The sequence below is a fragment of the Microcaecilia unicolor genome, chromosome 11 (assembly GCF_901765095.1).
Source record: "Microcaecilia unicolor chromosome 11, aMicUni1.1, whole genome shotgun sequence".
Taxonomy (NCBI): domain Eukaryota; kingdom Metazoa; phylum Chordata; class Amphibia; order Gymnophiona; family Siphonopidae; genus Microcaecilia; species Microcaecilia unicolor.
In genome coordinates this window covers 104646425-104669628 of record NC_044041.1, presented here as the reverse complement: position 1 = coordinate 104669628, position 23204 = coordinate 104646425, and the positions used below count along the sequence as shown (strand labels likewise).

Sequence of the window (23204 nt, the reverse complement as noted above, 5' to 3'; positions counted from 1 at the left end):
ATGTTATGGTAGAATAAGGTTCATGTGTAACAGACACATTAGGGAATCGTAGAGAGGAAGAGTTATTATATGTCCACTGTGAGCTTTGGTTTCGTTGTGTTGCAGGGAACAGGCATTTAAGTTGGGTCGGTAGGGTATGCCTTTTTGAACAGGTTAGTTTTTAATGACAGGTTACATATTACTAACAGCAGATCAGCAATTTCATGTAATCCCAGTATCACAGCATCCCATTGATTACCTTCCTTCCATTGAGCCTCTGAGATGCTTGTTATGTCTACATGTTCCTTTACTGTCATACATTATAGCTTAATTCAAGTGTACATATAATTTATCATCAGTTTAGCCATCCATTTATCCCAATGATTTTGTACTAACCATCTTGACCTGTCTATGGGGCTCATTTTCAAAACAGAAAAACATCCAAAAAGCAGCACAAAACTAGATTTGGCCATTTTATTTTTCACACAATGTCCAAATTACTAGTTTTGAAACATATTTTAAGGGGGCATGTTGGGGCGGGATTTGGGCATTCCTAATACTTGGACATTTTTCTGCCCTAATGGAACAAAACAAAAACATCCAGGGCTAAAACCTAGATGCTTTGGGCTAGACCTGCTTTAATAATGACTGTCATAAAAAGGTGCCCCAAATGACCACTGGAGGTAAAGGCATGAATCCCCAGTTCTGTCCGTACTGCGATCAAGGACTCGAACAAGTCCTGAGTGGGGTGGGCAACGTACCTCCGCCTGGCCTGTTTTACCCTCCTCTCCATCTGTACCACCCTCTGCGCAATTTGCCGATTCCTCCTGCTGATGTATGCTATCACTTCCCCCCGCATTACTACTTTTGCAGTAGACCAAAAAAGGCCTGCATTGCCCACGTGCTGCACATTATTGGATTGAAAATCTGCCCACTTATTACGTGTTGGCGAACTCAGATATTTGTCCATGAAGTGCTGGACTCTGTCCTATGCTGTTTTGGGGGAAGTTGTAGGCTGATAATCCCAGTTTAAAAGCAAATTAAGGAGCCAGGGCCCAGGAGATCGCGGGACCATGTCTTCCTCTCTTCAGAGCATCACGTGACCCCTTACAGTGTTTTAAAAATGTTTATATTTCTGATACCGTATTATATTAGTCGTATACTAGGCTTCAATTTGCCTTTTCTAAGTTTACCTCACAGATTGTATTTATGCTTGTATTTGATCATTTTACTACTGTAATGCTATTAATAAAATTGTAAATGTTAATGTCAAGCTATACCTGCTGTACACAGATTGGGTGCAATTTCTTCATAAAGGGAAGATAATAAAGTCCAATAAATAAATAAACAAACAGTTCAATCATACTCATGTTGCTTGGAAATTCTTTTGTGCTCTTATTGGACACCTAGTAATAAAGAAGTTGACACTATATATATATATATATATATATATATATATATATATGTAAAAGATAATTCAGCTTTTATTGAAAGACATCTTTTACAAGAACACTCAGCCTTTAGTGGTATAAAAACAAAATCCATAAAAAACCACAACCAGCTGACGCTGCCACAGACAACATCCATAAATTACAATAATATACTTAAATACCAAAACAAATCGCACCAGAAGATTAGTATGTGCAGAATTAAGTAGTTAATGAGTTATTGCAGGTTAAGTCAATGTGACTCAAGTATTGGCAGGATACCCTAGCTCACTCCAACTGTACCCACCCGGGGTAGCTGGTCATGGTTTTATCCCACCAGTGAGCATGGAGATATGGTTCTCATTTCCCCAAGAAAAGCGTAGCTATGCATGCCAAGAGGTAAAATCAAAAGTGAATTATTAGAAAACAAAGCACAGATGGAGCCAGCTGGTACCTTTGGTGCTTTAAATCCCACTCCTCCTATTAAGTTCTCATAAGAATCCGGCCCTGGTTTTCAACTCCTAAATGGACAAACTAGGACTAGCTCTAGGTTCTGACCTGCCGAAAGGCTCCAGCCCAGCAAGGATGTTTGCCAGTCCTGTGTTTTATCTAGAAGGTGCTGGGATTCACCCTGTATCTGCCAGGCAGTACTTCAAAGCCCAGAGTGCACAGTTGGCACAAGGTTATAAATCCACTTGGGATTGCCTTGGCTTCTCAAAAGGGCCTCTCCCAGTGTGGTAATGCCGACAAAGCCTATTCACTTTGAATGGGCTTTGTCGGCATTGCCATGTGATAAAAGAAGCCCAAAGTTTAATGGCAATTTAGCACAGCCATGTGGCTTTCCATTCTATACCTTTCAGAAAAAAAGAGGCAAGCGTGAGCATTAGATTTCCGTGTTCTACTTTTTACATTTTTTATACGCGTGAGCAGCGTATGTGCTGAATGCTTCTCTCACCATTTTACAGGAACTGAACCAATTTAAAGCAGCTTTTGGTTAGCGTTACCATATGGCTCCAGAAAAAGGAGGACACATTGATCCAGTCCGGGTTTTGCTTCCATTGAAAGCAATGGAAACAAACTGTAGACTGGCTCAATCTGTCCTCCTTTTTCTGGAGCCATATGTAACCCTACTTTTGGTCATTGAAAAACATTATTTTTGTTTGCTTTGCTTCTTACATAGAGCACACATTAATGAAATCCATGGGAAACCAGACTGTCAAGGCAGTGTGGATAATTTTAATACTCGACCTTTAGGAAAATATTTGCAGTGGTCACAGTAATTAATATTAACAGCTTTGCCAACCTGACTCCCATGTTACCAGAAGCTTCTAATTTGGTCTTGGGTTTCAACTCCCACAGCCCAGCAGGACCCTAAAGTCCTGGCAAGATTAGTTGGAAAGTGGAAACTAAGGCTGAATAGGGTTGTCAAGTGGATCCAGATTTGTCTGATAGGGTTGATTCAATCCTGAGTTTACACCACTGAATACAGGGACATTTAGTTCTGATTTCCCCATTGCATTCCTAAGAAAAGCAAGACTACAAGTGCCTGCATGCAGTGGGGTAAACCCAGGACTGGATCATCCCTGTCAGGCAAATCTGAATCCAGTTGGCAACCTTAGGGCTGAAGCAGGATGGGGTTGGCTTGGCAGCGTTGTCATTGCCGAGTCTCCCAAGGACCCACTTTATGAGTTGGTCTTGGGGAAGAAGGGATCCAGCCAGTAAACTGGGATGCGGTTTTAAAAGTCTTTCAACAAAGAAATGTCAACGGTGTCAGTAAACCACACCAGTTTAAAAACTGAGGCATTTAAAACAACCTTAAAGCGTACTTTAAAGCCACAAAGCAAACAGCCAATCAAGTCTGCTGTAAGAACCTGGGCCATCCAGCCAATTAGACTGCTGGATTCATGGGGGGTTTCACTGCCTTGCTCTCTTAGTGGACTGTACCACTATCCCTTCTGCTCTGCTCTCTTACTCTCCCCCTATAAAAGCCAGAAGAGTGGTCAAGTCTAGTAATGATGATACAGAGAAAGCCCAGGGAAGTGGCTTGATCCCCCTCCCAACTTCAGTGCATTTATCAAAATGAGCACCTAAATCACACACACACAAAAAAAAGAAAAAGGGATAGGCTGAAAAAATTGCTGTAAAGGAAAAACAAAACAAAACCCTGAGATCACAAACCCAGAGCTCTCCCCAGTGAATAGCCCTGCTGTCCCAGAAGCACTGTGAAACAGATTCCAGGCCACTGCTTTGGTCCTGGCTGTTTGCAAGGCTTCTAGTCATTTAGGGACAAGTCAGCCAGCCCTGGTTTCCAGTTTTGACATTTTACTCACACAGAAACTACTTGACTAATATAAAACAGGTTGGTGGGGGGGGGGGGGGGAGAAGATACCAAGACTGGCTCAGTTGTTCTTTCTGACAGAGCCAGGGGGTGGGTGAGTTCCAGCTGGCAGAATCCATAGAAACTGCCCAGCCCTATCTGGTGTGCTTAGCAAAGCCAGGGAGCTTCATTCACACCTGTCTGCAAAACTGCCATGTTATCCAGTTCCAGGAATGAGATTTTAGTATAGTCCTGGATGTCTGACAACCCCATCCTGATTCTGTATGGAATCTGTTAAATCGCAAGAGGATTGTGAAAAATTACAAGAGGACCTTCTGAGACTGGGTGTCTAAATGGCAGATGACGCTTAATGTGAGCAAGTGCAAAGTGATGCATATGGGAGAGAGGAACCTGAATTATAGCTACATAATGCAAGGTTCCATGTTAGCAGTCACGACCAAGAAAGGGATCTAGGTGTCGTCGTTGATATGTTGAAACCTTCTGCTCAGTGTGCAGCGGCGGCTAAGAAAGCAAATAGAATGTTAGGTATTATTAGGAAAGGAATGGAAAACAAAAATGAGGACATTATAATGCCTTTGTACCGCTTCATGGTGCGACCGCATCTCAAAAAAGATATAGTGGAATTAGAAAAGGTGCAGAGAAGGGCGACAAAAATGATAAAGGGGATGGGACGACTTCGACTTCCCTATGAGGAAAGGCTAAAGTGGCTAGGGCTCTTCAGCTTGGAGAAAAGACGGCTGAGGGGAGATATGAGTGGAGCGGGTAGACGTGAAGCGTCTGTTTACTCTTTACAAAATAGTAAATTTAAAATTAATCGGAGAAACTTTTTCTTCACTCAACGTGTAATTAAACTCTGGAATTTGTTGCCAGAGAATGTGGTAAAGGCAGTTAGATTAGCGGCGTTTAAAAAAGGTTTGGACGGCTTCCTAAAGGAAAAGTCCATAGACCATTATTAAATTGAACTTGGTGAAAATCCACTATTTCTGGGATAAACAGTATAAAATGTTTTGTACTTTTTGGGGATCTTGCCAGGTATTTGTGACCTGGATTGGCCACTGTTGGAAACAGGATGCTGGGCTTGATGGACCTTTGGTCTGTCGGCAATACTTATGTACTTATAATTTGAAGGGGTACAATTAGGGACTATTGGATATCATACTGTTTTGGGATGTGTGCAGCAAGCTGTGGTAAGCCTTGGGATCAGTTTCACTTGCTTGTTTAGCATTTTTGTACAAAATGTTTCACATGGTTCCATTGGTTGATACTGTACTTGTATCAGAGCTTCCAAGTAATCTTGTTTCAGGAAGGAGATTTTAGGCCAGTCCTGCATGTCTGACAAACTTATCCTGAAGCATTATGGGCCCTGCAGAACTGATTTCAATGACTAGAATCAAGGACTACAAATCCAAAAGCAACTGGACTAAAAGTCTCCCTCTCCTGGAATTGGGTAACTTGGCAGACCTGCTTGTATGTGTATATAAGACTCTCCTTTAAGATGGTATTGGACTAATTTTCCAGAGCTATCTATGTGCTCCTGACGCAGGCGGTCATGCCAAAATGTTGGGCTTGTTTTGTACTACTAGTCTCCTGGACCACCTTGGATGATTTTTATAATTTTAATAAATAAATGTTTTAAACCACCTACTAGTTCTGATCTTTGTTGCAGTCGTCGATTTGTGTCTGGAATTGCCTCTTTTAAAAGTTAAGTTCAAAACCAGGACTCACTGATATCTTGCCCCATGAACTGGTGGATAACTTGGCAGCATTGTCTGGGGTATTTCTCCCAGTGATCCCTACCACAGGCTGAGGAAAACGGTTACATTTTACGTAGGAACAATGACACGAGAGTATTTTCACCCCATTAGGTATGCATCACTAATTAACAATACCCAAGACTCCTTCAGTCCTAGTTTACTAAGAAATTAAAAATCCAGACTTAACTTCGTACCCTTCACGGTTTGGAGTTGAAAGAAGGAAAAAAAAAAAATACAAGGCCCAATGGCATCCCTGTATAACTTAACTGGGTGCAGCCTTAGTTCTTTGGTTCAATGTTGTACCTGGGATACATCAAGATGGGATTTAGAACACCCAGGACTGAAGCCCGTGTGGGCTGACCCGGAGTAAAACTGGGCACTGTTCCAGTACCCAAGAATGTACTATATATAGTAACAAAAGGTTCTGCTACATGTCTGTGGGAACAGCTCTCTGCTGTGATTTCACAGCCTGCTATATGTGATACCCTTCATGTAGGACAGTGGTGTCATGGAATGGAGACACTGCTCAAAGGCTGTACAAGTCTCTCTGATTTCCACCTTCAGGAGCTTCCTTTGTGGTTTTCTTGTTCTATTTAGAACATTAATTCTTGCATTCCTTCTTGCTGTGTAAACAGTACAGTCCTGGAGCCCACTGGAGTCCTCCATCGTGCCAACAGAAGTCTCTGCCAGGAGCAGCCCAGCGGGCTGGGCACCAGGATTAGGAATCAGACCCAGGCTCCATGGTCCGCATCTTGATGACGGTAGCCTTCAGAGGGTAGTATCTTCCTTTCCAGGTCTTCCAGAAGATTCCCTGCTTCCTCTCATGCCGCTGTCGTGGGATGGAGTGAAAATACCTTCCATTCAAATTGGTGTGACCGCAGGAACTGAACCACCAGCCACCTGCAGAGAAAGAGAGCTCGGCTATTAGTGGAAGCTTGAGAGAGAAGAGACTGTACTGCCCTTATCAGGAGCAGGAAAAACAAAGAGAGAAACAGTTGTCATCATTAAGGAGGGAGGAGAGGCAGCCACACTATTTCACAGAGCAAAAAGGGAACAGACACTGCTCTAATTTCAAAGAGCGAGAACACTAGAGTAGTGAGGAGAGAAAATTTTGGCCATCTTTGGTGGGTACAAAGAGGGAAAACTACAGAGAAGAGACAGCTGCAATCACTGGAAGCAGAGAGAGGAGAGAGAGAATGCTGTCATTCTCAAGATTAAACAGTTGGCTGTTACTCAGAGACAGTGAGGCCTAGCAGAAAAGTTCTTATGGACTGTGAGCTGAATGTGGCTGGTTTGTATTTTATCACAAACTACAAAGAGAAGGTTCTGCGAATATAAGTGTTGTGACAATGGGGATCATGAGCTGTGTGTGGAAGGTCAACTGGAACTCTACCTGAGAGGTGCTTGGCACAGTTGATGTCAGGTTTCAGGTCCTGGTCCCGGTCCCGGGTGGAGAATCGGAGAGGTTCAACCTCTCTCATAGCATTATCCAGATTTCCAGAGACTCTCCCATGGAGATATAGGGTGTAGCCTGTGTCCTGCCCTCCCAGGCTGAAGAGAAACTCAATATACCGAGACTGCCCTTCCCAGTCTTGCAGTTCAATGCGAAGGAGACCTGGTCTCTGCTGTGCAAGATGAAACATCTTCTCTAGGCCCAGCCAGAATTCCCCTGAAAGAACAGTGACACTGCTTAATGTGTGCAAGAATTATCACCCACAAAACACACAGGGCTTAGTGAGACACTCACACAGTGGCCCAGAGTGACAAGGCCATGCAGGAACACCAAAGTACAGAATCACAAGGGCTCAAAGTGACAGAGCCATGCAGGTCTACAGTAACATTACCAAATATTGCCTGTGTTTTGCTCTAGTTAAAGTCAGTCTTCAAAAGCAGCCAATAAGGGCTGGATTCGATATAAGGCATAGCGAGTAGTGTGTGTTACACTGTGGCGTGGCCAATTTATGCGCACTACTCAATTGAGTAACGAGCCAATTAGGGATGATAACTGGCTAATAACAAGCAATTATCACCTCTAATTGGCAATGATTGAAATATATGTGTGCTTCTTTTTAGGCATATTCTAAAAAGAGACGCATGTGGCTCAAAAGGGAGTGTGTATAGTCATGCACAAACGATATATATTCGATTACTGTTATAACAAATCTAAAGGTATCTTCAGACCTTCTATTGGCGGTACACCGCTATCAATTTGTCATGCGGCAGTAATTTCCACCTTTCTCGTCATCGGTCATGATAAGAAATTCCTTTCAAAACTATTTTTGTAATATTTTTCCTTGAATAGCACCATAGAATTTAAAGTCAGAACTACTGTGTACTTATCTTCTAATGGGTTATTTAAACCTCCTTTAAATCTTGCAAGGCTAGATTTCGGGGCTGCATACCAACACGTGTTTCGCTACTGCTTTATCAAGGTATGCCCCTTTATGTCTCAAGAGATCTTGGCGGAAGGGGTGAAGACTCAGTAATTCTTGAGACAAAAAGGGGCATACCTTTTCAATAGCAGGTCAACAAATTTGGAATAATTTGCCAGGTTATTTGAGATTGTGTAGAAACAGGAATCAATTTGAAGACATAGTTGTTCGAACATGCCTGGAGCTGAATTTGTGTTTTTACCCTTTCAGCACCTGTGCTGAGAGCAATGACTGTTGATCTGTTTGATGTGTCAGCTTTCTATTCTATGTTTACTGTGTATGTTGATTTGTAATCCGCCTAATTATAAGCGGAATAGAAATTTTTAAATAAATAAACAAACAAACCCCTGAGTTAGCCCAATAAAAAAGGTATCATCTTCTTTGTTTTGTTTTATTTCTATTTATTATCTTCAAAAGTCTACCACATCGCTTTATCTATTTCATTTATTAAAAACATATTTATTTTGTTGTTCTTTACTTGACTTTAGAGCAACACCTTTCTCAGTAGTAGCTTAAGGTGAGTTGCATTTAGGTACAGGAGGTACTTCCCTGTCCCTGGAAGGCTTACAATTTAAGGGGCCCTTTTTCTAAAGCTTAGTCCGACCTAAGGTTTTGTAAAAAAAGCCCCTAAGTTTGTACCTGAGGCAATGAGGGGTTAAGTGACTTGCCCAAGATCACAAGAAGCAGCAGGGGGATTCGAAACGGGCTTTGCTGGTTGTCACTCTGGTGCTCTAACCACTAGGCTACTCCTCTAAAAGTCATTCACAGCAGTTTACAGTATATAAAAACTTTTAACAAATGTAACACTTATTTATTTCACAGGGCTTGCTTGATATACCGCCAAGTGCTAAGTAAGGCCTGTGTTGATTGTAGCCAGATGACAGAGAGGAGGAAGTTGTAGAAGTCTAGTGTTTGTAGAATGGAGTGAGCGAGGGGGAGGTGTAGGATATGAGCAAACAGGAGAGATAATCTGGAGCCAAGATTTGAAGACTAGAACTAGGAGTCTGAACTGAATCCGTGCTGACAAGGGCAACCAGTATTCTTGATACAGCAGAGGAGTGATATGATCAAACGGCTTAGCCTTAGCGTAGTGGAGAGGGCAAACTGCAGTGGATTGAACTAACTGAAGTCTTTTTAATGAACAAAGTGGAAGCCCGGCATTTAATGAGTTACAGTAATCAAGGTGAGTGATTACTAAAGACAGCAGGAGAGATCAAATCGTGGCAAGAGGAAAGAGAGAATGAACAGCGTGTATGCGATACAGTGCAAAGAATGAGGATTTAACCACAGCGTTATCTAGTTTCTGAAGGTGAGTTGATTGGCGAAGACTACCCCAAAGACCGTGACTGATTCTTGAAAGACAAGAGGGCCTTTGGTCAAGAACGGGAAAAGAAGGAGTGGGGGAATGTGGGTTAGGGAAGTGAATGGCCTCACACTTGTCTTTCTGTGAAAATGCTCGACCTCACCTCCTGAAGAAGAATACAAAACAGGGGGGATCCCTGTCCGAGCTGAAAGATGACTGTATAAAGAATTGCTTGTGGTTATTTGGGTGCTTTCAAGTGGTCCTACAGTTGTGAAGATAAGTGTATTGAGCACATGGAGTTTTTTAAACTGTTTTTGGTATTGCGTTTTTGTATGTGGGTAGTGCTTGTCGATATGTTAATTCACCTGTATTAATATGTGGTTGGCTGTTTGGTTTTTTGGAAACACAGTTTTTTCTCTGTTCTTTTTTTCTATTAACACCAACTGAAACCTGTAATAGCAGCCTTGGGGCAGTTGAGGTTTTATTTATTTAATTCTGCTAGTTTTTTACAGGGTACTAACATCCATAGGCACTTTGTAGCAATTATTTTTTTGATATTTAGTGTTTGAGGTTTTGCTACCATTTTGTTTTGTACCCAAAGTTAAGTACTAGGAAGCCAGTATTTTGCAAAGGGCGCTGTGCGAGAATGACCTTTATAGAATACCTGCTTAGCACGTATCTCATGCCTAACATTGGGCACATACACCTGCCAAAAGCTGGTGCCTAACTAATGGCAGTTGGGCGGGTAGATGACATTCTTCTAAAAGTGTGCCTAAATCCTGGGAAGGCCCCTGACCTGCCCCCCCAATGGCCATGCCCATGACCTACTCATGCCCCTCCCATGGCCACACGCCTGACCTGCTCATGCCCCTGACCTGCCCATGTTCACACCCCTGACCCACCCATGGCCACACAGAAGTGATAAGTAGTAGTAGTCTTAAATTTCCCATGTGGTATATAGAATACGCTGAGCGCCTCTCCACACAACTAAATTTGGTTATCTGTTTAGGCCATATTTTACTTGGAATAAATCCTGACGCCTAAATTAGGCACAAAGCGGGTGTATTCTATAATAATGAGCATAGGTTTTCAGGATATCCTCCTTGGGATGCCAACCTATCTCATGTATATTCATTGTGGATATCCTGAAAACCTGACTGGCTGGGGTTTCCTGGGACAAATTTAGGAACTGCTGCTGTAGCAACTGTTTATCTGACACAAGCCAAGTAAAGCATGTTGTAATAATCCAATACGCTTTGCACCATCGCCTGCTTGACCGTTCAGAAATCTTGGAAGGGTTTTTTTAACCGAGCACAATCTGCCAAAGACTATTTTAGAAACCTGGCACAGATGCTGTTGTCCTACTCCCTTGATCTTTGCTCCCTGTCCTTGAGGACCACCAACAGATCAGCTTTTCAGGATACCTCTGTTAAATATGCATGAGACATATCTGCACAAAATGGAGGCAGTAAGCATGCAAATCTCTCTCAGTCATATTTAAATAGGGATATCCTGAAAACCTGACCTTGCTGGCAGCCCTCGAGGATTGTAAGTGAAGACTAAGACCCTCCTTTCTCCTGGTCTAGCCAAACACTTAGATCCATCAAGTGGAGCCGAACCAAGGAAGGAAAAAAAATTACATATGAAAAGAGAGAGAGCATAGAACTAATACTAACCATTAAGATTCCCAATTCCCTTCCTGTATGCCTCCCACAGCTGGTCAAAATCGACTGAGCCATTCATCCGCCTCTGGATCACTGTCCACCCACCATCTGTAGAAGAAAAAGGAACAGGGATGAGTTCTCATCCTCACAGGAAATAGGCTTCAGATGCTCAGGCACAGCTGGAGAGGGTTTTACCTGCTGCCATGTCACAGAACACTTCCAGGGGAGGCGACCTGGCAGGCTGCACCCAGGATACACCGCTGCTTCTTTGCCCTGCCAGAAAGAGCTGGTGACAGTCTGCTGAGAGTGCTGCAAAAGAGGAGTGACATGACCCGTCACTGATACGGCAGAAAGGTCAACTATTTAGCTATTGACATAATACTTATTATGCAGTACTGTACAGTGGTGATAAGTATTGAGGTTCAACTATGTTCCTGTCCCAAAGTGCTTAAAATCTAAGTGGCTACCTGAGGTAACGGGAGATAAAGTGATTTGCTCAAGGTTACCAGGACTGTTAGAGGCAGAAGCAGGATTTGAACCCTGGCTTCCTTTAGGACACTGCTCTAAAAAGTAGGTCACTTCCTCTCTCACAGAAAGTCACCAGAAGGGACAGCTCACCTATATCACACAGACAATCAAAATAGACAGTTCATATGTACAGAAGAGAGTCACCTACAGAAAGAAGAGATGGTCAGTCTATTTTACTGCAGAGGGAAACTGTCACCCAATGATCTATGTGCCACCAAAACAGTGACCATCAATCTAAATAATTCAGAGACAGGTAACTTTTTGTTCATTACTGCTAAGATGGTACCCTTATAGCAATGCTTTATTAATTTTCTGTGGCCCATGACTGCAAACAAATAAAACTGTGTGATCCCCCGGAGGTGCAGAATAATGATGCATGTATGGAAAGCCCACACAAGTTTGTGAATAGAGACCTGTACGGGAACAGGGTTCGTGGGAATCCCCTCTGGGGCTGAGTTCCTGCGGGATGGAAATAGTTCCTGCTGGGTTCCCGTGGAAGTGTAAGCTGCACCTGCGCCAGCCTCTCACCTACTAAGTACCAAGTTCTTTGAATGCCACCTCCTCTTCTTTGCTTTTACAGCACAGATGTGGAAAGTCTTCCATTAAGGAGGTGGTAGAAACACAAATGGTGTCGGAATTCAAAAAGGAGTGGTATGAACACAGAGGATCTCTAATTAGATACGCATACGCGGGCGTATTTTTAACTTACCCACTGCGATATGGCAGCACGATTGAGGTCTCTGCGGCTCGATATAGCCGATGTTTTTAACCCTGATGATGCTCTGGCGAGCGAAATACGGACTGTGTAGGGTCATGTCCTAAATGGATTGATAGTACTGATGGTTCTGGATTCATTTAAACAACAGTTCATTGCGTGTGGTGGGAAGCACTAGTGGAACGCCTTGGGAGAGTGTGTGCTTCTAACAGCAATTCCTGAGGATTGACTTTCACGCTGCTCCACTGACTGGGTTTGCGCCTCGTGGAAGAGTATGATTTGAAGATCTTGGTGATAAAATAATATGGCTACATATTTGACAGTGAGATGGACGATGCTCAAGATAAGTACAGAGATTTCTACACTCCAGTACTGGTTCCACATTGAGGAAGAGGATTTGTGTGTTTGTTGTTTTAATGACAGTATGAGTGATGCTGTGTGAATATATGTTTGAATTATGAGCACCAGTGTGTAGAAGGTTTCTAGGTTTTATTCATTTTGTGAAGGATGTTTTGATATAATAAAGATTTACAATTAATCGTAGTTGTTATTATGAGTATAATTAGAAAATGGAAGTTATACAAAATCTAAACTTAAATGGCTGTATGTGTGTCAATGATGGCAGATGGTGACTCCGGCTGTGATCAACTAGGGCCAATACTGGGTAGACTTGTACGGTCTATGTCTCATATATGGCAATCTAGTTTCGGATGGACTGGAAAGGGCTTTGACAGCAACGTCAGTGGCTGGAACCTGAGGACAATGCTAGGCAGGCTTTTACATTTGTGTCCCACAAATGACAAGACAGATAGGCTGGAGTGAGCTTCGATGACAGATCTAGCAGTTGGAACGTAAGGCCAGGGCTGGGCGGACTTCTATGGTCTATGCCACAGAAATGCCAAAGAAAGACCATAATCAAGTATATAATATCAATGTTCATTGATTGATAAGGAGTGTGATAATTGGGCAAACTGGATGGCCCATTCAGGTCTTTATCTGCCGTCACTTACTATGTTACTATTAATCCGCTCTGCTCTCGGGCTGATGCGCAGACCTCAGCTCTGATGCAGGCATGAGCATCAGAAGTAACTGAATCAGAGACAAGTCTTACATGTGCGCACCAGAGTGTTCCAAGTTCCGTTCCTTCCTTGCCTGCAGTGCTGCGGCTCGAATCCAGAGAAAGACCAGGAGAGGCGACCAGAATTTTTGAATATGTACCATTACATTTTTGCGGGAGTGGGTGGGGACAAGTTAAATTCATGCAGGGACAGATGGGGATGGGTAAGATTCCAGCGGGGACGGGTGGGAATGGGTGAGATTCCAGAAGGGACGGGTGAGGACGGGTTAAATTTCTGTCCTCATGCAACTCTCTATTTGGGAAGCTCTGCTACCTTATAGAAAGGTCACATCACTGGTTCACCTCTGCTGCACTGACAGAGATACTGTCAACCAGTGGCCACTGTGTGCACTATAGCTGTATACTTCCTTTTGTTTAATTTTTCCTTTAAAATTACTTCCACAGGTATTGCAAATAAGAAATAGCTACAATAATTCTACCACCAGCAACAGAAAAAACTGTTCCAATTCTTTCTCCACCTACCTCAGAGGTATCTGCTTGTGTGCTGTTAACAGGATACAGCTATCTTAAAACCAGAAGCCTTTGCTAAATCTTCCCTTAAGTACTGCATACCTGCAACTCCCTGCATTATCTACATTAATCCACCCTTAATTTTCACCTCCACAGGGATAAGGTGTTCGGCCCTTCCCACCCAGCTCCCTTCACTCTGTGGCCAGCCAGCATCCCAAGCAGTTCATGGAGCTATTTTTCATATCTTGTCATAGGTTTAAAAAAAAAAAAAAAAGGTCAATCTGTCTGCTCTTTGAACCTTGTCCTGCCTTTGCTTGCCAGCATGGCAGCATTTGCACAGGCCAGCTAAAGTCCATTCAGGAAATGACAACAATGAAACTACACTCTCGCAGCTATGCCTCAGACTCTTGTGAGTCCCTGGTTTTATGAATCCATCAGGGGACATCCTCAGAGAACAGAGGGCTTCCAGTATGTTGAGATTTGAGAATATGGGGACAGTGACAAAGTTCGTTCCAGTGTCATTTTCTACTTTGAAGCCTATTAATGAACTGGACTGTTATTTATATTTGAGTGATGCAGACAAAGATATTTTAATTTTTTGGAAAAACAAGCAAACATGCTGGCCACAATTAGCAAAATTTGCATGGGGAATCCTGTACATTACTGATATCAGCACATCTTCTAAGAAGACAAAGTTGCTCTTTTTTTATTGTAGTTTTCCATTTGTGATTTAGAAATAACAGTTGCACAGCATATTGTTCCTTTTTATACCTTAATAAAAAGATTTAAATATAAAATCGTAAGTGTTCAAGGCTTCTGCAGATGAGCAAAGAGCCAGGGGGATGGAGACAGGGACAAACTTTGCCCACATGCCATTCTCTAGCTGAGATTCTTCTTCTGTATTCTCCTATGCAGAGAAGTGGCACCTTGAACTCTGCCTAGGAGAATGATTTGGGGTACCGTGCTCCAAGCTCACTACCCTCAGTTCTGTACGCCCAAGCAATATTTCTGCAAATCCTACTTTCTTACCACCACTCTTGTAATCCTAAGATGTTTATACTGCAGGGAGCATTCGTTGAACGTACCTGCAAATTCCCAGTCTAATTAAAAACAGCCATAGGTTTGTTAAAGTCCCTTTTCTGCCTAAATATAGCTTCTCTCTTTTTTTTAAAGGCGAATCTGAATTCAAACATCATCGTGGGATAGTGAGGAATTTGGGGCTGATGGATTTCTCATTATCTTTTGACAGTCAAGAATGCTACGTTGGTTAAGAGAATGTTTGCTTGGGGCTGGCCCAGCCATTAGGCATGACTGGGCAGTTGCCTAGGGCAGCAGCTGCAGTCAAAGGAAAACAATAGATCCTGACAGCCACATAAATTAAAAGAATGACCAATACTTACTTTTGCCAGCATGAAGAGTAGAAAATGTTTCAAATAGCCAATATATCTGGGTAAACAACTCTTGGAAACTGCCCTCATTATATATTTATTTCCTATTTATTTATTAGGATTTATTTACTGCCTTTTTGAAGGAATTCACTCAAGGCAGTGTACAGTAAGAAATGTGTGTGTTATGTTGTGTGTATGTGCATCACACACACAAGGCCGGTCTTAGGCAGGGGCGACAGGAGCGGTCGTAGAGGGCCTTGCGCCTCCAGGGGCCTCGTGGCGCTTCCTGTCGCTCCCTGCCATTGATCCTCAGCTGCTTCCCTTTCAGCTGCCCTGCGTTTAAAAAGTCGCAGTGGTGGCAACGAAAAAGCAGGCTCGCCTCTAGCCTTTAAGCCTTCCCTTTCTCTCTCAGCGTGCACTGTGCCGCCTTCGCGGAAAATGGAAATTGCATCAGAGAAAGGCGGCACAGTGCACGCTGAGAGAGAAGGGGAAGGCTTAAAGGCTAGAGGTGAGCCTGCTTTTTTGCAGACGCTGCACCTGGCGCCGCTGCGATTTTTTAAACGCAGGGCGGCTGGAAGGAAAGGAGGGCTGTGGAAAACTGAGGGCACAGGTGGGGCTGGGGACTGAAAAGGGGGGTACTTTGGGGCTGGGGCGAGTCACTGGACATGGAGAGGAGGGGAGGGCAGAGGAGAATCGATGGACATGGATGGGATGGGAGGGCAGGGGACTGAGGAGAATCACTGGATGTGGATGAGAGGAGAGGATAGGGGGCAAAGGAGAATTGCTGGACATGGATGGGAGGGGAGGGCAGATGAAAATTGCTGGACATGGATGGATGGAGAGGGCAGGGGTGAGAGGAGAGTTGCTTACTGGACATGGATGGATGGAGGGGAGGGCAGGATAAATGCTGGACATGGATGGAGGTGAGGGAAGACAGGAAGGAGATGCACATGGATGGAGGAGAAGGAAGAAATGCTGGACATGGATGGGAGGGGAGGGCAGGGGACAGAGGAAAATCACTGGATGTGGATGAGAGGGGAGGACAGGGGGCAAAGGAGAATCGCTGGACATAGATGGGAGGGCAGAGGAGAATTGCTGGACATGGATGGGTGGGGAGGGCAGGGAAGAGTTGCTATAGATGGATGGAGGGGAGGGCAGGAGAAATGCTGAACATGGATGGAGGTGAGGGAAGACAGGAAGGAGATGCACATGGATGAAGGGGAGAGGGGAATTTCTGGGCATGGATGGAGGAGAGGGGAGAGTTGAAATGCTGGACATGGATGGAGGGGAGGGAAGATAGAGGAAGGAGATGCACATGGATGAAGGGGAGAGGGGAATTTCTGGGCATGGATGGAGGAGAGGGGAGAGTTGAAATGCTGGACATGGATGAAGGGGAGGGAAGAGAGAGGACGTGAGATGAAGGGGAGGAGAGAGAGGAGAAATGCTGGACATGGATGGAGGAGAGGGAAGATAGAGGAAGGAGATGCATATGGATGGAGGGGAGGGAAGAAAGAGGAAGGAGATGCATACTGATGGAGATGAGGGAAAGGGAAAAGAGGAGAAAAACTGCACATGGATGGAGAAAATGGGCAAAACTGGATCCACTCTATACCTCCTCCAGTCAAGTCCACGGAGGACTCAGGTTTTACCTATGGATGTAGGGCAAGAAATGAAGAAGAAAGTAGGAAAGTAAAGAAATAAATGGAAAGGAAGGCCTGGAAGTGGAGTTAAGGGCGCAGATAGAGAGCAGCAGAATCAGAGATTGGGACCAACGTGATCAGAAAAACAAAGTCAAAACAACAAAGGTAGAAAAATCATTTTATTTTCATTTTAGTGTTTGGAATATGCCCAATTTGAGAATTAACATCTGCTGTCTTATTTTGCAATGTTCTGTTTTTCTGGTATTGTGCTGAATGCAGAATCTGTATGCTAATTTGGTTTATAATGAAAAAACAAGTTATTTTTCTTCTCCTGTACTGGTGTAATATTTTCAATGATAACTGTTTATATGCGCCATGGCTGGTAAAAAGGTGTGGCTAAATGTGCCAGCATTGTCCAGTTCAGCACACTATTAGCAGCCAAGTTCATACAAAGTTAATTATGTTCAGTGGAAAATAAATCTGTTGTCTCAGGCTGCTTGCTATCTGAATATTCAATCACTGTTTCATTGTTGCTACCAAGTATTACATATTAAGGGGATTCGTTTTAATTCATTTATCTAGTCCTTACGTGCACATGGTTTTGCTTTTTAAACCCAAAGGTTTCCTAGTATAGCATTGTTCATGTTTGAATTAGTTTTTGTATACAAGTTTAGCTTGATTTGTCTTTATTTGAAATAAAAGAACATGTTTAAAACATATCTTGTCAACAAGGGGCTGGGTGGGGGGCGGGACTGGGGGGCCCCAGCGAACTGGTCTGCACAGGGCGCCGCAATTGCTAAGACCAGCCCTGCACACACATATACACAGTTCAATATTTAATTAGATTTACTTATATACTGCCTGCAAGCCTAAAAGCTATCGAAGGGATGAACATTCAGGTGCAGCAGGCATTTTTCTGTCCCTGGACGACTCATAATCTAAGTGGCCCTTTACCAAACGTTGGTAAAAAGTGGCTTTAGTGCACCCTTAAGTGGGTCATTCCTGCTTGCTAAGGCCGTTTTTTCCGCTGGGGTAAAATGGCCAGTTTTCCAGTTTTTCGTACTAGTGGCCACACACTCCAGAGCTAAAAAAATAAATTTTATTTTTAGTGCATGGGTAGCATGTGCACATCTCAAAATTATTTCTTTATTAGGATTTATTTACCGCCTTTTTGAAGGAATTCACTCAAGGCGGTGTACAGTACCGTGGGATGCCTTAGCATGCCATGCGGTAAGCCATTTTTTTTACTGTGGGAACCAAATGCTAGTGCTTACCGCAACTTTGTAAAAGGGTCCCTAAGTTTGGCCCTCATGCACTGTGAGACAAATTAGGGTAATAAACAAAAAAAGGAAATCAAACCTTCCATGGATAAAATAATACAGAAACATGACGGCAGACATGGCCATCCAGTCTGCCCATCCTCAGTAACCACTAACCCCTCCTTTTCCTAAGGGATCCCACGTGCCTGTCCCATGCTTTCTTAAATCCTGACACAGCCCTCGTCTCCACGACATCCACTGGGAGGCCATTCCACGCATCCACCACCCTTTCTGAGATTCCTTATAAGTGTATTTCCTCTAAATTTCATCTTATGCCCTCTTATTCCAGAGTTTTCTTTCATTTGACAAAAGGCTCCGCTCCTGCATATTAATGCCACTGAGGAATTTAAGCATCTCTATTATATTCCTTCTCTCCCGCCTCTTTTCTAGTGTATATATGTTGAGATTCATAAGCCTATCCCTATATGTTTTATGCAGAGGTGTACCAAGGGCAGGGCGGTGGGCGTGGTCCGCCCCAGGTGCACGCTGCAAGGGGGTGCAGGGAGCAGCCGTGTGGCTGTCAGCTCTGCCGATTACCTGCTCCCTCTGATATTACTTCCTGTTCCTGGGCAGGGATCTGGCGGAGCCGACTGCGCCGACAGCTGCACAACTGCTCCCTGTACCCCCAGGAGGTAACAGCGATGCACTTGGAGGGTGGAGGTCGTGATTCTCCGGGGGGGCACAGCGGCGATCCGCCCTGGGTAGCAGCCAACCTAGGAACACCACTGGTTTTAAGACTGAGAGCAAGAGAATAGAAGGCACCAAGAAAACTTGTCAGGATTGCCGAAAAAGGCTCAGTTTATTCAAATAAAAACTCCAGTCTTCCAGAGAAAAGTATATGCAAAATACCACTAAAGCAGTATACAGAAGGTACTTCAAATAAAGGAAACCCAACACTGCAGTGTTTTGGCAGGAAGAATTGCCTTCATCAGGGGTCTTTATAGAAGTATATCAAAACCTTACTGTACTGCAGTGGGATATATAAACTCATTTCTCTCTGAACTCTGTAAATTGCAATAACAAGCAGCGTGAATGCTTCATAACAACAGACAGCATCCTCCAGTAACAGAGGTGAGAGAGAAATGAGTTTATATATCCCACTGCAGTACAGTAAGCTTTTGATATACTTCTATGAGGACCCCTGATGTACCTTCTCTATATTGCTTTAGAAATTTTCCTTTGGTGATATTTGTATATACTTAAGATTGAAGTTTTTATTTGAAAAAAACTGAGCCTTTTTGGCCATCCTGACACACTATCTTGATGCCTTCTGCTCTTTTGCTTTCATTTCATGAGACAAATTAGGGGCCAGAAATTTAATTCTGTGTGTTGGAGGAGGGGGAGGGGGGAGCATAAGGTTAAAAGTTTGCGTAGGGTACACTGGCCCTGTATAGATGGAACGGCAATTGACAGCCTGAATTTGGAGAAATGAAATACAGGGGTGTAGACTTTGATCTCGACGCATCTCAATTATTCTAACACACTGTATGTCGAGACTTCCTGGTATGGCACAACATTGCTTGTTCCAGATTATAGGGAGCTTGGTTATGAGAGACAATCAGGCTCATTTTTGAAAGAGATGGACGTCCAAAAAGTGACATAAATCTGCACTTGGACATCAATCTCACAGAAACGTCCAAATCGGTATAATCGAAATTGCATTTTGGACGTCTTTCTCAGAAGTCTGTCAGAAGGACATCCAAATCTCAAGGGGGTACACTGGAGGCTTGTTCAAGGCGGGACTTGGGCGTTCCTAAGACTTGGACGTCATTCAGTCGTAACAGAACAAAGCACAAACGTCCAGCACTAAAACTTGGATGTTTTGAGCTGGACCTGTTTTTGTTATGAATAAGGCACAAAAATGTGCACCAAATGACCAGATGACCACTGGAGGGAACCAGGGATGACCTCCCCTTACTCCCCCAGTGGTCACTAACCCCCTCCCACCTCCAAAAAGTGTGGTGAAGAACATTACTTGCCAGCCTCTAATGTCATATTCAGGTCCATGACAGCAGTATTCAGGTCCCTATTACACTTGTGCAGGAAACTGTGAGCCCTCCAAAACCCACCAGAAACCCACATATAGGTGGCCCCTTCATCCGTAAGGGCTATGGTAGTGGTGTACAGTTGGGGGTAGTGGGTTTGGGGGGGGGGGGGGGTTGGGGGGCTCAGCACACAAGGTAAGGGAGCTGTGTACCTGGGAGCATTTTATGAAGTTCAATGCAGTGCCCCCTAAGGTGCCCGACTGCTGTCCTGGCACATCAGGGGGACCAGTCTACTAATAATGCTGGATCCTCCCACGTCCAAATGGCTTGACTTTGGACGTTTTAGACATGGACGTCTTTGTTTCAAAAATGGCCGAAAATCAAAGACATCCACATCGCAAAACATCCAAATTCAAGGATGCCCATGGTATTTTCGAACACAAAAGATGGACTTCCATCTTTTTCGAAAATGACCTTCTCCCCACCTCAGAATTGGACATCTTTGTAAAACGTCCAAATTCTAACTTAGATGTTTCTTTTGAAAATACCCCTCAATGCCTCTCATAAGAACGTAAGAGTAGCCATACTGGGTCAGACCAATGGTCCATCTAGTCCAGTATCCTGTTTTCCAAACAGTAGCGAAGCCAGGTCACAAGTACCTGGCAGAAACCAGCTGCCTATTGTATTTCAAGGAAAGTTTAAGATGCGGAAGGCATTTTCACTCACTGCCTCAACTATTTGAAATCCTTACTTTAAAGTTAAGGGTCAGAAGGACTTGCTGCATTTCTCTAAGCTTGTGTTTTCATCGTGTATAATGATGAGTAACATCGAAGTATCGGGTATTGTAAGATTAGACGGTGTTATTTTATTGGGAAATTATTGGGGGGGGGGGGTTACTGTATTCTTATGCTTATATTTGGTCATTTTACTATTATTATGCTGCTAAAACTGTAAGTTTTATGTCAAGCTGCAACTGCTGTACACCACCTTAGGTGACCCTCTTCATACAGGAAGGAAGGAAGGAAATAAATACATTTTTTACATGATTGTGTGTGGTATTATAAAATGGAATTAAATTCATTAATGGAAACTCCTGTGACATGCTTCCTTTGTTTCCCAGGTCTGCAATACCCCACAGCAGGATGGATTCTGGGGCTCTATCCTGAGGCTGTATACAGTCCTTCAGCATAAGCTGACTGCACACTTGGATGTAAACATGAACTATGCCCTACTCCCTTGGGCTGGCTGCTGCATACCAGGCTCAAAGGAATGCTCGACACCTCCCCTGCATTGTGATACTCAAGCCAAGAAACCTCATCCTTCACATGGAGCAAGTTAATGCAGAAGTTGCAACATGTGAGGCCTACACACGGCCTCCTGCCTGCTGTATTATCAATCATAACCAGGGAAGCCTGGCTCAAATCCCACTGTTGCTCCTTGTGATCTTGGGCAAGTCACTTAGCCATCCATTGCCTTAGGTACAAATTTAGATTGAAAGCTCTCTGGGGACAGGTTGATATCTAGTGTACCTGAATGTAACTCATCTTGAGCTACTACTGAAAAACATGTGAGTGAATCCAAATATATAATATCTGGTGTGCTGTATACAGTTTATTCTATAGAAATCTATATATAATAAAGAAACACCACAGTATAGGGTAGGGCTGTCTTCTGTCCATTCACACATATAAAGTGAGGGTTGCTAGAACGGATTTTGGGGACCATGGGTGCATTTTTTTCTGCCATCAGCAAACCCTACTGGAGGGCTGCAAACCAGTCTAGATTTCAAGATATCACCTAATGAATATGAATGAGATAACTGTATACAAAATACATCTCTTGAAAACTTGGTTTACATTTTAAAAAGCTCATGACTTATGGGCCACTGCTAAACAGTGGCAAAGCCACCATTGAGCGAGCCTGGAAAAATGCCCAGGGATCCAATGATAGGGGCTGCCCCTTTCTCTCCCTGTGCCTGGGTTTGGCATCTCTTCATCAACTCCAACCCCTAGCATCTTTCTAGCTCCTCCCCTCCCCCCCCCCCCCCCCCACTCCTCAAAACCCTGCAGCAAGTTGCTGGCCAAGGGAGCAGTGAACACTGGCTCTCTCTGGACAATGGAGCCTTTGCTCTGCTGCCTCCTGCACTTCTTGTGGGAAAGACACAACAGAGGAAAGGCTCCGCTGGCCAGTTTTCACCACTGCCTCTGCCAGCATTTCAGGGAAGAGGCAGTGCTGAATCTCCACAGGAAGAAATGGGATGAGATGCCACACCTGTGGAGAATACAGAGAGATGATGGACTCATGGGGGAGGGAGCAGAAGAGAGAGAAAGGAGATCTGAACTAAAGGGGAGGGGGAAGAGAAGGGGCAGATGCTGGACTGGGGGGGGGGATGGAGGAAAGAGAGGCTGGATTGGGGGGGGCACAGACCCTGGACCAATGGAGAGAAGCAGAGAGAGATGTCAGACCACGGGGGGGGGGGGGGGGGGGGGGGGGGGGGGCACAGGAAGAAGGGAAGAAAGAGGAAAGAAGCTGGATATGGGGAGAAACAGGGACACGGAACAGGAACTCAAGAGATGCTGGCTCTGGAGGGAACATGGGGACAGGGCCACAGAGAGCCAATACTGGACACAAGGGGAAGTATAGGGACACAGAGGAGAGATGCAGAATATGCAAGGAGGACAGGGACACGGGGGGAGATACTGGACAGGATGCATAGGGACACACAGGAATGATAGATGGTGGACACAGAGAGAGAAGAAATGTCAAAAATTGAGAAGACCCTAGAGAGAGTTAAGAAAAAAATCAGAGAAAAGCAGAAGAGACAGTAGGACCAAAGCAATGCTCAGACAACAAAGGTAGAAAAAAAAGTATATTTTTAAATGAATTTATTAATTGTAATATGTCAGCTATGGGAAATATGCATGTCCCAGCCCCCACTCCCTTGGGAGCAATGGTGTTATATTGGGGACCCATCTACATTTTTCTGCCTGGAGCCCTTTCAGTCCTAGCTACGCTGCTAAGAGCAAATTTTCTGAAAAGCTTCTGTTGGTGTTTAAAAATCCATAAAGGAAAGGGTCACCTAGTCTTAATTAAGGTTGCTGCTGCACTAGTCCTTATGAGAGCACAGTGTAGGCATCACATATA

General features: G+C 43.9%; 1 protein-coding gene across 1 annotated transcript in view; it reads right to left on the bottom strand.

Annotated features, from left to right (window-relative positions):
* Positions 1–5860: 5860 nt before the first annotated feature.
* LOC115480863 (angiopoietin-related protein 4-like) overlaps positions 5861–23204 on the bottom strand; it is a 33523-nt gene continuing 16179 nt past the window's right edge. Inside the window, exons 4-7 of the mRNA XM_030219821.1 lie at positions 11093–11206; positions 10910–11005; positions 6892–7167; positions 5861–6398 (exon numbers count right to left, since the gene is read on the bottom strand). Coding sequence (XP_030075681.1) covers positions 6217–6398; positions 6892–7167; positions 10910–11005; positions 11093–11206 — 668 coding nt within the window. The 3' untranslated portion in view covers positions 5861–6216. The remainder of the gene's footprint in view (positions 6399–6891; positions 7168–10909; positions 11006–11092; positions 11207–23204) is intronic.